The sequence below is a fragment of the Carassius carassius genome, chromosome 22, assembly GCF_963082965.1.
Source record: "Carassius carassius chromosome 22, fCarCar2.1, whole genome shotgun sequence".
In the NCBI taxonomy this organism is placed as follows: Eukaryota; Metazoa; Chordata; class Actinopteri; order Cypriniformes; family Cyprinidae; genus Carassius; species Carassius carassius.
Window position 1 is genome coordinate 17,464,699 of NC_081776.1, and position 12,776 is coordinate 17,477,474.

Below are 12,776 nucleotides of genomic sequence, written 5' to 3' on the forward strand. Positions count from 1 at the left end.
TTTTTTAAAGGTTTTCTGAACCCAAGATTCAACTATTTTCTGCAATTCTCCAGCTGTGATCCTTGGAGAGTCTTTAGCCACTCAAACTCTCCTTCTCACCATGCATTAGGACGATATCGACATACGTCCTTTTCCAGGCAGATTTGTAACATTTTATGTTGATTGGAAATTCTTAATTATTGCCCTTATAGTGGAAATGGGAATTTTATCTGATCTAGCTCTTTTCTTAAAGCCGCTTCGCCAATTTGTGAAGCTCAGTTATCTTTTGCTGCACATCAGAAATATATTCTTTGGTTTTTCTCATTGTGATGGACGATTAAGGGAATTTAGGCTTTGTTTTCCCTCCTCTTTATAGTTCTGTGAAACAGGTATCCATGGCTGGATAATTTCATGTTTATAATCACGCTGGCTCAAAATTGTGAATATGAATAGGAATATACTTCAGAGATATTTTACTCATAAGATTTTCGAGGGGGGCCAATAATTGTGTCCAACGAGTATTTGAGAAAAAACTTTTATTTCATAATGGTACCCCCCCCCCATTTTAAATTCTTATTATCCAATGAAAGGATACATTCTTTTGTGAATTTTTTAAATAAAAGATCAAAAGGGTATTTTTCACAGCCTTCTTTGATCATATTTACCAAGGGGGCTTATATTTTTGGCCACGACTGTATGTCATTTTGGAGAAATATCCTATAAACAGCAGCTTCAGCTTGGATTGGTTCAGTCTTTTTGGCAACAGAAATTTTGTTGAAGTGTCCTACAATTGCACATGCTCAAACTGTTACTTTTATACCTTTGTTCACACATAATATTCCCAACAGAACTGACAAATTACCCAACCTGAAGTTGCTGGCATTTTGACATGTACTGTAGGCCTGAAAACATGCATACTAAAATGGCTTATAAAATCACTGCAGTACATTGGACAATTCCAGTTTAAGTAAAATGTTGTTCAGTTTAGCATTGACCATGTGCATTACCATTAATTTCATGGCATCTATTTACAAGTACATACAGCTGGCTGTTGAAGAAGTCTATCCAGTCAGTGGAGTGCTGTACTCCAGTTGTTCATTGACAAACATAAGTTAGCTTGCTTGCTAGAACTTAATTTTATGTCCAGTGCCTCTCAGAGTTAGGACATTACTGACTGATCATCTTCATAACCAGTTCTAGAGAATTCCTGTTTTTTCACAAGTACTTTTCCAAGAAAGGCAGGGCATCGGTCTAAGGCCCTATTTTAACGATCTAAGCACATGGGGTGCTTCTCAATTCTTATTTGTGCATCCTCGTTTCCTTTCCTTGTTTCCTTTCCTCGTGTCTTAGCTCCACCTCTTCAGGATGCGAGGGAAGGACGCAAGGAAAAGACGTGAGGATGGAGGTCTTGAATCAAGTGAAATGATTTATCCTCACTCCCTTCAGCGTTAATTTAAAGTGACATCAGCTGTGATTAAAGGGATCTGCCCTTATGTTGTTAATTAAGACATTCATAATAAATATTAATAAAGCAAGATGCCCTGTTTGAAATATATGACATGCATGGATTTTTTTAAGTGAAAAGGTAAAATATAAATAAAAACTATAACAACAGATGTGAAGGGGGAGGAGAATTTATATGTGCATCACGTTAAGTCGATAAAAGACTTCTGCATATGATACACCGGTGTATCCTTGCTCATCGCTCCTCATGGAGCCTCCTCCCTCCTCGATCCTTGCCTCCTCATGGTGCAATTAGAGAATTGAGATGTCCTTCAAGATGGCTGTGCTCAATCGGTTTCCGGGTCATAGGATGGAGCACGGAGGAGCGAGGAGACGAGGAGGGATATTGAGAAGCACCCATGGTCTAAAATTCACAGCACAGGTGCACTCAGGGCGTGTCCGGATCCACTTTTGCTAGTTTGACGAGGAACAAATGGTTGGCGCGCTTGGACAAATAGTCTAAATGGGTTTTTCCTATTCTCTTAATGAGTAATGGGTGATTTTGGGGCGTAATGTGCAATAAACCAATCAGAGTCTCATCTCCCATACCCTTTAAAAGCCAGTTGCACTTGTGCCATGGCATGTTAAATTTTTACATGGCGCATTTTTAAAAATGTTTGTGTGCTGTTGCGTGTCCCTGTGTTTTATAAGCAAATATTGTGTATTGTGTACCCGCCTATAGGCACATACGCGCTCTTTAAATAGCAAAAAAAAAAATATTGCGCCAGACATTAGACCAGGTTTGAGTTGGTCAATGGCGCAGTCCATTTTCAGTTCTTCAAAATAGCAACACGCCAACAATTCACCTGAACACACCTCTATTTTAGACCAGCAAAAACACTATCTATAGTAAAAACACTTGCGCCGCGCCTTGCGCCGGGTTTATGATAGGGCCCTTAGAGTGCAAATCAAACACTGTTTATTCATTTTTCCATAATATTGCATATAATCTGTAGCATGTGATGCATTAGGGTGAACTTCTTACTATAATCACCCAGAAAAACTAATGAAAGGCTAATGAAAAATGGGTATTCATGAGAAATGGGTCCATATCTCAGCCTACCGTTTTATAAATAGAACTAATCTGAATCCCCTTTGCAAAACTTTCTGACAGACTTTCTAAGCAGCAACATGCAGAAAAAGTTTGATGTGTTTACTTTTTTACTCTCGTCTCTGAACTGCTAATGTTTGAAAAAAAAAAAGTCAATTAGCAAATTTAATGGATGCTATGGAATGTTTTATACCAAAACACTGCAGAATCACATTTATTTTTCTTATTTGTTTCTGAAGATTAAAATTCACACACACAAAAAAAAAAAATGCAGTCTTCAGTGGATGATTTTTGGATATAATGAATAGTATTTATTAATATTAATATCTATACATCCTTAATGATTTTATAAATCAGTAGTATGGTAAAAGGCAGTGGTAAAATCTTTTTTTTTTTATTATTATTATTTAGTTATTTTTTTTTAAAAGATGTCTCTGAGCTGAGTTCGCAAAATAAACTTGCGATGCTTTTTACAAGATAAAATCTAATAATTACGATAATTCCCGCATCACATTTATGATTCATAATTGTCAATTGTCAGATTGCCAAGCAACGTTGCAACATCTCCAATTCCAATGAGGTGCAGTCACAGGTGTGCATATATCGCTTTACTTTCTATCCTTTAAGAACTATCCTGACTGACAAGGCTGAGGCTGAAGCGCAATCCATTGTCAGAAAAGTCAGCTCCCTCAGAGGGTGTCTGAGTGCTGATAATCTGCCTTTAGTGACTCTAGACACGATCTCTGGGAGGCTGATGGCTTCATAGATAACTGCTACAGCGTCTCTTCTGTGTGATTCCCTCTTTATGTTAATGAAGGTGTGCCTAACCTCCCAATGAGACCTTTGATTATCCTGTCTTATGCTGATGGCCTCATAAATATACATACATCCTTTTGACACAAATCAATGCAAATTAGAGACAAATGTCAAGCACTAAATATGACATATATTAAAATCAGTTAAGCCAATGAGATTGCATTTACAGAGCAACATTTTCTAGTGGGTTACCTTTTGATTTCAATAGTGTGTCTCATGCAAAATGTATATTCATATCTTTACAGTACAAGAAGAACAGGCAGCTATTTGATATTGAATTAAAAAAACACAATTGCAAGTATATGATTATTCAGTTGAAAACAAATGTGCTTTTTCACTACTCTATGTGTAGCTCTTAAATATCAACTTTATGTAACACGCTTTTTTAGCCTTACGATCAGCTGACTAACTTTTCATCTTGCTAATTGTAACATGTAATCAAACCAAATGCAATTTTATTTAGGTTTCACATTAATGGATTACCAGTATATTTTATGTTTTCTAATTAGACAACAAATGTAATACCCTAAAATGTCAATTTCAGGGGAATCATGCAGGGATCCAGTAAGGGTAGGCTTTTAACAGCTGGGAAGGATTTTTGTTTAACGGGGCAGGCACACTGCACTTTTCGTTCCATTGACTTCCATTCATACGCATGCGAATGTATCATACCAGAAATGCAAGCTCATGCGAAAAATTTCACATTTTGCTGCGTTCCAAAGTTCAGGTTTGGTGAACTCTGACCTGCGAATTCGCATCACGTGAAGATATGGGACCAGTAGAAGATCGATAGTTCACTGCATGACCTCTCTGTACAGAAATTCAAAAATGAAGAAAGCGCTATGTAACTTCAGCTGTAGCGCAGTGTCCTATTTTATATAATACATATTTAAAAGATTATAAAAATAAAATAAAAAAGAAGCTGCATGGTTCGCAGTGTCAGTGTAAACAGGAACAGATGGTACATTTGAATGGGGACATGTTTTATAATTTTTTTATTGCTTAGGTTGTATATATTTATATAGAGAGAGATACAGAGAGTACAATAGAATGAGACGCTTTCGACGCGGTCGCAAAAGACACAGTACAAGCACATATTAATCCATGTTGTGATAATTGGGGAGAAACCATTTTATCTTGCTCCCGCCCATATTCGCAGGGGCGTCCAAAATAATTTTGCTCATTTAAAGTCTAGTGTCCGCCCCTTAACACTTGCCTCCATCACCTTTCTTGTGTTGTTTATGTAGGCCTGTCTTGTTTGGATATGTGTGATATGTCATTTTCTGCTGGGATGGTGAAGAAGTAAGCTTGGACAGAGTGCTGATCCAGTTGTCAAGTCAGATTTGCCTGGGCTGAGTTGATAGGGAGTGGTGTCACTGCTATAACCCCCTTCCATTCCGGCTGCGGTGGTTCCGGAATGATCTCTCTCCCTTCCGCCGCTTAGTGAAGTGATCGGAAATGGACCTGACAGCTGGCTAATGGGTGGATTTGCAGAAGGACTGCATTCGTTACACGCCTTCTTGTTTCTTTGTGTTTTGCTCTCACCCTCTTTCATGCCTCTGCTCTGTTATTCACCTGGTTTCCCATGGTGTTCTTACCACACCTCACGGTTAGATAGATCACAGCTATACTTGGGGTTTCTATGAACCCAGCAATCAAATTTTTCTCTGAATCCTCTCTCTAGGTCATCTCACTGTTTTTCAGCCATACTGTCATTAATCTCCATAACATTTCCTATAGCTCAAAACTGAATAACACTAAATGTTAGATATGTCTACTCTATGAATCAAGGAGAAACATCCTTGATTTATTCATCATACCATCATATTTCAAGGCACATGTAGTGTAAATAAAAAAGACATCCTTGGCAACTGTAGCATCCTTTCTGAAAACACATCTTGTGTCCAAGACCACTACTGCTATATCATCCCTTGCTTTCTATTAAGTTCCAGAAGTGAGGGTTCATGCTTAAATACACCCTGTTTTGTTGCGGTCTTTCTTTTAAGGTTAATATTTACTTTAAGAGAGGTTCCATTGTTTTATGACTGCAATAATGGAACATTCTGGGTAAAAACAACGAATATTTAAGGTGGGTTGTGAATTTCCTGTGGTGGTTGAAGGCAGCAGCAACCCCAGCTCATAGCCTCTTCTGATAAGAAACTAGCTCACAGCCTAGAACCTATTCAAAACTTAATATTACCCAGACATATCTCTCCTTTCTAACCTAGTCTGACGCAAATCTAGATTACTTAGATTAGGCTATTTTGGTGTTTTTCAAACATTTCTCAGAGAGTTTGAATCCATAACAATGACTGATTGTATCAGATCACTCTCTCTTATCACAATTTTTGAAATGGCCGGACTTTAATGACCTCTAATATGAGCTCACACTGACAGCTGATGGGAGCACAATAGGAGACTAGCAGGTGAAATTCAGCTTTGGATATCAGCTAGGGGCCTTGCATTCACTTTCTAGAAAGAATTCATGACTGACGGCACAAATTATTACTCTTGTCAGCTTTGAAGGTAATGTTGGGGCTACAGATGGAATCTTATGAAATCAGAGTTCCTCATAGACTGTCTGCATGGTCTCAGTAATGCCCAAATCTGGCTATGATTAACAAATTTGAAACCTGTATTAATATATAACATTAGCAGCCATATGCAAAGTTCAAAACTCAAATTTTTTTTGGCATTATTTTGTAGATTTTAAGGGTATAGGACTCCCCTTCTGTCATTTCAATTCAACTGGGCCTGTAATGGACTGGCCATCCTATGGCCCGAGGCGATGGGATATTCTCAGCATCGCTTTAACCCTACATAGAACAAACAATTTAGAAAATGAATGGATGGATAGAAGTTGGCAGGCAAAGGCAAATCTGTTCTGACCACATGGGTTCTCAAAATCAAATAATTTTTAAGTGTTTGTTGAAGGTGATTTACCTTTTAATTTTCAGCCAAACAGTTCCCAGAGTATGTCCTTTTTTGATTGTATTTTCAATTCGGATTGTTCTGCAAGGTCATATCACAGTTTGACTGTCTTGATCTTTTTACCTGTAATGTCCACAAATTATTTAAATCAAAAGTTTATTCAAAAGGAATGTTTGAAGCAGTTTTTATAAATGCAGTCTGATTAACACTACTGTAAATGCACAGTTTACCACATGTACTTCAGTGCTTCATTTTTCAGTGTGGGTTAATTGCTTTCACTGTTGCATACAGTGTTATATACATTTATTGGAAAATTTTATTAAGATTTTCTGCACGAAAGGCAGACTGGAGACTGGAACATTGATTTCTCTCAGCATGTCATCATATTGCGCAATTTGTAGTAAGTCTTGTTATTGATTTAAATTTATGCTGTCATCTCTTACCCTGGGTATTTGTCTGTGCTCGTCATAATGTTGCCTTATCTGACCTTGTTTCATGTCTCTTTCTTTGCAGATCGAAATGTTAGAGCACAAATATGGGGGCCACCTCATCTCACGCCACGCTGCTTGCAAGATCCAAACAGCCTTTCGCCAGTATCAGCTCAGCAAAAACTTTGAGAAGATCCGAAACTCCCTCCTGGAAAGTCGTTTGCCACGCCGTATCTCCCTACGAAAAGTGCGGGTGCAAAATACAGAAGGTATCTCAGCTGAACGGGCGCTGGCTGAAGGCTACAATCTGACAAGTATCCCCCTTGTCCGGTCCCCGTCCCTGCCAACCACGGTAGGTGGCTCCCTTACTGATCTTGAAGATTCCTTTAATGAGCAAGTCCAGTCCCTTGCCAAATCCATTGATGATGCACTTAGCAACTGGAGCATGAAGACCATGTGTTCACTCCAAGAAGGTGGCACCTACCAATTTAGCTCAGAGGCCTTTAGTACGGCTGGTAACAATACTGGGTTCGCAGGAACAGTACAAGAATGTGACCCCATGGACCCTGCCACATTCAATAGTGGAATAGGCCAAGTAGACAACTCTGAGAACGTGGCCCGTAGTGCCAGCAAGCTGATGATGGCCTTCCGGGATGTGACAGTTCAAATTGACAGCAAGAATTTTCATGTGTCCTCTTCCGTTATGGAGTCCTCCACCTCTGTTTCCCTTGGTAATTGTGTTCAGCAGGGGGCCATAATTGCTGAAAGCCCACAGCAACCTCTGGTCAATGATGCAAAGGAACAGCATCAACAAGAACAGCCACCGGCATCTCCCCAGTATCCAGCTCCTCCACCCCTAGAGTGGGATGCTGAGGAAGTACTAGATGGCGACTTCCCAGATCCTCCTCCAAGTGAGGAGGAGCTTGGGGAGGATCTTTCACCTCTGGCAATGGAGAAACAGGAAGTTCCAGAACCAGCAATTCTAGCAGAGACAGCAATAACCTCTGAAACCTTGTCTCCACCAGAGGTTGCAGAGATGCCAGTCACCCCAACTGTAGAGGTTTTGGAAGCTAAACGAATTGAGTCAGACACAGCGGACAACAGCTCAGAGCAGATGAGTAGCAGCAGTACATCCACATCAGCCCGGTCGACTTCTGAGGTCTCGTCCAAAGAGGCTTTACAGGATATGATTCTTAGCTTGCCCCGATACCACTGCGAAAACCCAACCAGTTGCAAATCTCCTACCCTCTCTACTGACGTCATTCGAAAACGTCTATATCGTATTGGTCTCAACCTCTTCAACATGTGAGTACCCATACTGAGAACCTCTAATCTCCAGCTGATTGTTATGGTTACAGAACTCTTGCTTGTAGTGACTAATGGCAGATATTTTTAGAATATAACAATTTTCTCTCTTATTTTATCAAGCTGTCCTAACCTGCAACTAATAAAGCTGCATGAGGGCTGCCCTTCAAAACCTTACCAAATCCTAGTCTCTGTCTGTCTCACTTTGTTGTCTCACTCCCTAATCTAGTTATGTCTCCAGCTGTGGCTTACACACCCTTCCTGATGCCTGTCACATTGAGTTTGTCTGACCCTATTAATAGCTCTGCTTTTATTTAAAGTGATGTCTCACTCCCTTTTCCCTAATCTCATCTCCATTCCAAATGTAAAGACATTTTAAAAGTTGGACAAGTTGTGCAATTAATAGCACACTATAATAATAAGACTATTAGCTTTATCTGGGTTGTGTGCATAAGAAAGACAAGGGCAAACATGAAGAGGAAAAAATTATTTGGAGGGCACTAAATAGCAGAGCTTTCCAAACCTGTCCTAGAGGCTCCCATTTGGATGTCTCTGTTTACTGTCTCCGTTTAAGGACACCGTCATTTCAGGTTTTGCAGTCTGTAATGAGCTGATGAGTTGAATCAGGTGTGTCAGATGAGGGAAAGCTGTATTTGGAAAACACCGTTTATAAGTATCATTTTTGTAATACAACATAAATGGTGACTACCAACTATTCAGACTTAAAAAGTGTAATTGCTGCTTACAGCTTTATTTAATAGCTGCTATTTACTATTAAAGTAAGATATTTATAGCAGGGTTCTTTGTCCCGATTACTGCATTCCTTACTGTCATACCTAATTAGACATTGCAATTCTCTCCACTGTGGATGCATTTTTTGACCCAAATGGCTAATTTCTTGAAGCTCATGTCACAAAGGCCTAATCTGAAATGTTTTATTGAGATTTTATTTTTAATGCAAGACCAGTTTGTTCCTTTATTCTTACAAAATGGATTTTACAAGGATTAGCTATCATCAAAATCATGTCGGTTTACTAGCAATTACTTAGCAAAATTCATGCATGACTGCAATATAACAAAATCTCCCTCAAGGCATTCAAATATTATTTTGCTGCACCCCCAGAAATCAGCTGATACAATAAATGTCTGATTCGAAATAAGCTTGTATAACTTGTGTATGGCGTAAATTAAAGTAAAATAGGACTCTTTTTAAAATGGATGTGATATCTAAAGACTCATTTTTTTCGACAGCACTTAACCAACTAATACTAGCACTTTTCCTTTTCTTGTCTTTTCATTTATTAAAAAAATAATAATAAAAATAAAATAAAACCTGGCTATGCGTTCTATATTAGACTAACTGAGACTTGCCATGGCACTTGTATACTGTTGTTGTTCTCTTGTTGACCTGACTGCTTCTATTGTTCTCATTTGTAAGTCGCTTTGGATAAAAGTGTCTGCTAAATGATTAAATGTAATGTAATGTAATGTAAACACACAGAAATGTATGCATATACAAATATATATATATATATATTTGATGTGCATAATAATTTGTATGTTAATTTGATAGAAATTAACTTGTGTATTAAATTTAGTTTGTTTTGTCTTTAGTTTTTTTTTTTTTAATCAGGGCCCGGTTCCTCGATAACGCGCACTCTTAGCACGCTAAGAAGACTCGAAAGATATATCTTACCAAAGTTGTTTATGTTCCTAAGTGTGTTCCCCGAAGTGTCCCTTAGGAAGCTTCTTAACACGTTGCCTCTTACGTCCGACGTAAAGGCGCTGTCCCAGGTGAGGGTGATGAATTAGTTGGCATCGTAGTGAAAAACTATCAACTATCATGAATATCATTGTGATTTACACCTGAGAAGACAAAGGCCCACATAATGAGCTGCATAATGAGCCTCTCAGTCAGCTGTGCCACTGTGAGGGAGGAGTTACAAGAAAGAATGTGAGAACAAAATAAATGTATATATTTTTATGTTTGTAGTTTATTAAGAATATATTTAATTATCCCACAACATAATTTAATATCCACTTGGGGGAGCAGTTAAACAGTTTATCAGGAACAATCAAAGCTGACCTTTCAAACAAATTTTTTGCCATCAATACTCCAGTCACACAATCCCTCAGAAATTCTTTTAACAATCTTATTTTCTACAAAAAAAAAAAAAAACATTTATTGTTATCATCATTATTATTATTATTATTATTATTAATGTTGAAAAGAGCTGAGAATATTTTTCAGATTTTTTAGGAGGGAATGAATTGAAAGAACAGCATTGTTTTTACATTTGTTACAGTTATCTATTTGTTACATTTATATTATTTACATCAAGCTTTTGAATGGTATAGTATTGTATATTGTTATTTAAACTTCATAATGTTTCACTTGATTATACATTTAGTCAGGAATTATAGTTTGGAAAAAGTCTAAGTAGTAAAATGTTTACACGTTATGTGAAAACTAGTACAAGTATATAAATAGAAAAAAAAGGCTTACTCATATTTATGATCTCTGCTGAATAAAGTGCTTCATTCTTTTTTTTTCTGAGGAAAGTAGAATATAGACTATAAATTAAATTATCATATGGTCAGTAATATGTTCACACGATATGTTGTGACGGTTAGACGAACCGGGAATCCCTCGCTAATCATCCACCCTCCTTATCCCATTGTGCCACTTGTGCCGCTTCTTGACATGGGTTTAACGACTTCTAAAAATTATTTAATACACTTTTATATTAATGGTAAGATACTTTACAATCAGAATTGATTGGCAAGCAGCTGCAGTTACTTCTGTTTAATGCGGTATTGATTGCCATTGGTTAATGTTTCCAATAAAAAGCAACCTATGAACAGAGAGAGAGAGTTAGATACAGAATATGGTCAGGAAGCAACGTATAAAATGGCACCTAGCTTAGACCGTAGCCCTCTCCCACGACCTCGATGAAGCTCCTTGTAGCAAAAATCTTAGCGCTGCAAGCAGCTGGACTTCAGGGCTTAAAGTAAAATTCCGCCGCGTTAGCCTGGCAAGCGCAGGTCTGAGAAGGTCCAGCAGCTCCATAATGAGTTGTCTTGGGAAACAATTTTTTTTTAAACATAGCCACGTCAGGCAAAATGTCAAAAGGGCATAAGTTTCGCCAAAAAAAATTGACATGGTCGGCGCCGTTTTTGATTCAATACAAGGACACGTTGCATCGTTGCCATAGTTCATCTTTTATTGGACACCACCATGCTTACCCATTTATATAGATAGATTAGCCATTTAGAGCCAAATTGTTTGCAAGATTTTCATTATCAAAAGTGATTGCCATCTTCAGGGTATTAATAATAAAATATTATTAAGACTAATATTTTATTATTAGTCTTAAAATGTCAATAACATAAAATCATTGTTGAGCCACAACATTGTCAACATAACATAGTTTGACTTGTACTGCGCTGCACTGATTTCTAAAGACTGCTTCACAGTGGTGGTGACTAGCGTCTTGAGCTCAAACAACGATAAGAGAGAGCTAACGAATGGTCCAGACCAACCTTACGAAAGTGTGACTTACAGAAGATATACATACGAACGTGTCAGGAATCGTGCCATAAGGTTAAGAGAGAGGTTAAGGAATAGGTTAAGAACTACTTAGCGATAAGAACGTTTTGGGGAACCGGGCCCAGATTATTGATTGCACATTGTTTATCATGTACTAATTTAAATATCCCATATATATCAGTTTCTTTTTGGTATTTGCACTTATCACTTATCAGTGATATTAACATGCAGAGGAACTGTCTGCTTTTGTAACTATCATATCACCCATGAACACCTTCCAACCAGGACACCTGTTTTTAAAGCTGGAGAAATACAGCTCCACTTTACAAATCCTTTTGTCTTAATTTTCTGCAGCATTACATTGCTGGCAATTAAAATTCTGCTTCCGCATGTCTATTCTCTATGTTCAGCCAAGAGTGACTGGGGCAGAGTTTGATAAGAGCTCTCTATAAGTAAAATATCACAGAGGTGCATGATGGGAAAGGCTGAATCAGGACTGTGCCAGACTATGTATAATAAACAGGTTAAGGTTGGAAACTTACTCTACGCAAATGCAGATGCTAATGCTGAATAACAAATTGTAAATGTACATAGTTGGTGGCAACACATTTCAGAACTCAAGGGGTTAATTTTCAAATGTCTGTTCCTTTAAGTCGGATGTGTTAGCATTTATATAGCTTCAGTATAGACATGCTGGCAATTTAAAGTGTGATTCAGCAAGGATATTCTCAAACTGTTGCTCCTTCGTGACTAATTATCCTGCAAATGAAAACAGTTCGCTATTGCACAAAATGTCATCCCTGACTAAGCACATTGAATTGTGTTTCAACACATTTCGAATTGCAACAGTATAGGCATTTAAATTCAATAGTTTTTCAACTAGGACAATGACTCGATTTGATTTCTGATTTCTCAAGGCCTATATATACAGTAAACATTACTGAGCTAAAATCCAGTCATAAGTATTGCTACTGTATTGTATCCAACAATTTTGATGACTATTCTCGGTTATGTAGCTGTTGTTGTTCATCAAAACCTAAAATATGTATGTATGTATGTCAATAAATAAATAAAAATACATAAAATAAATACATAAATAAATAAAGTGTGCAATATAAAAGTGTACATCCAAACATGGTACTTTGTATTTAGTTGTACATGTACGTGCTGTATTATTATTACAGATGCTGTCACCAAAATTCATGTAACACTT

The 12,776-nt window shown here is 37.7% G+C and overlaps 1 protein-coding gene across 3 annotated transcripts in view; it reads left to right on the top strand.

Moving 5' to 3' along the window:
• The window catches only part of iqsec3a (IQ motif and Sec7 domain ArfGEF 3a), a 221,456-nt gene that overhangs the window by 103,474 nt on the left and 105,206 nt on the right, over positions 1-12,776 (top strand). For all 3 annotated transcript variants that reach the window (XM_059505523.1, XM_059505522.1, XM_059505524.1), the window contains one exon: positions 6,794-8,013. In XM_059505523.1, the coding sequence (XP_059361506.1) occupies positions 6,800-8,013 (1,214 nt within the window). In that variant the 5' untranslated portion in view covers positions 6,794-6,799. The remainder of the gene's footprint in view (positions 1-6,793; positions 8,014-12,776) is intronic.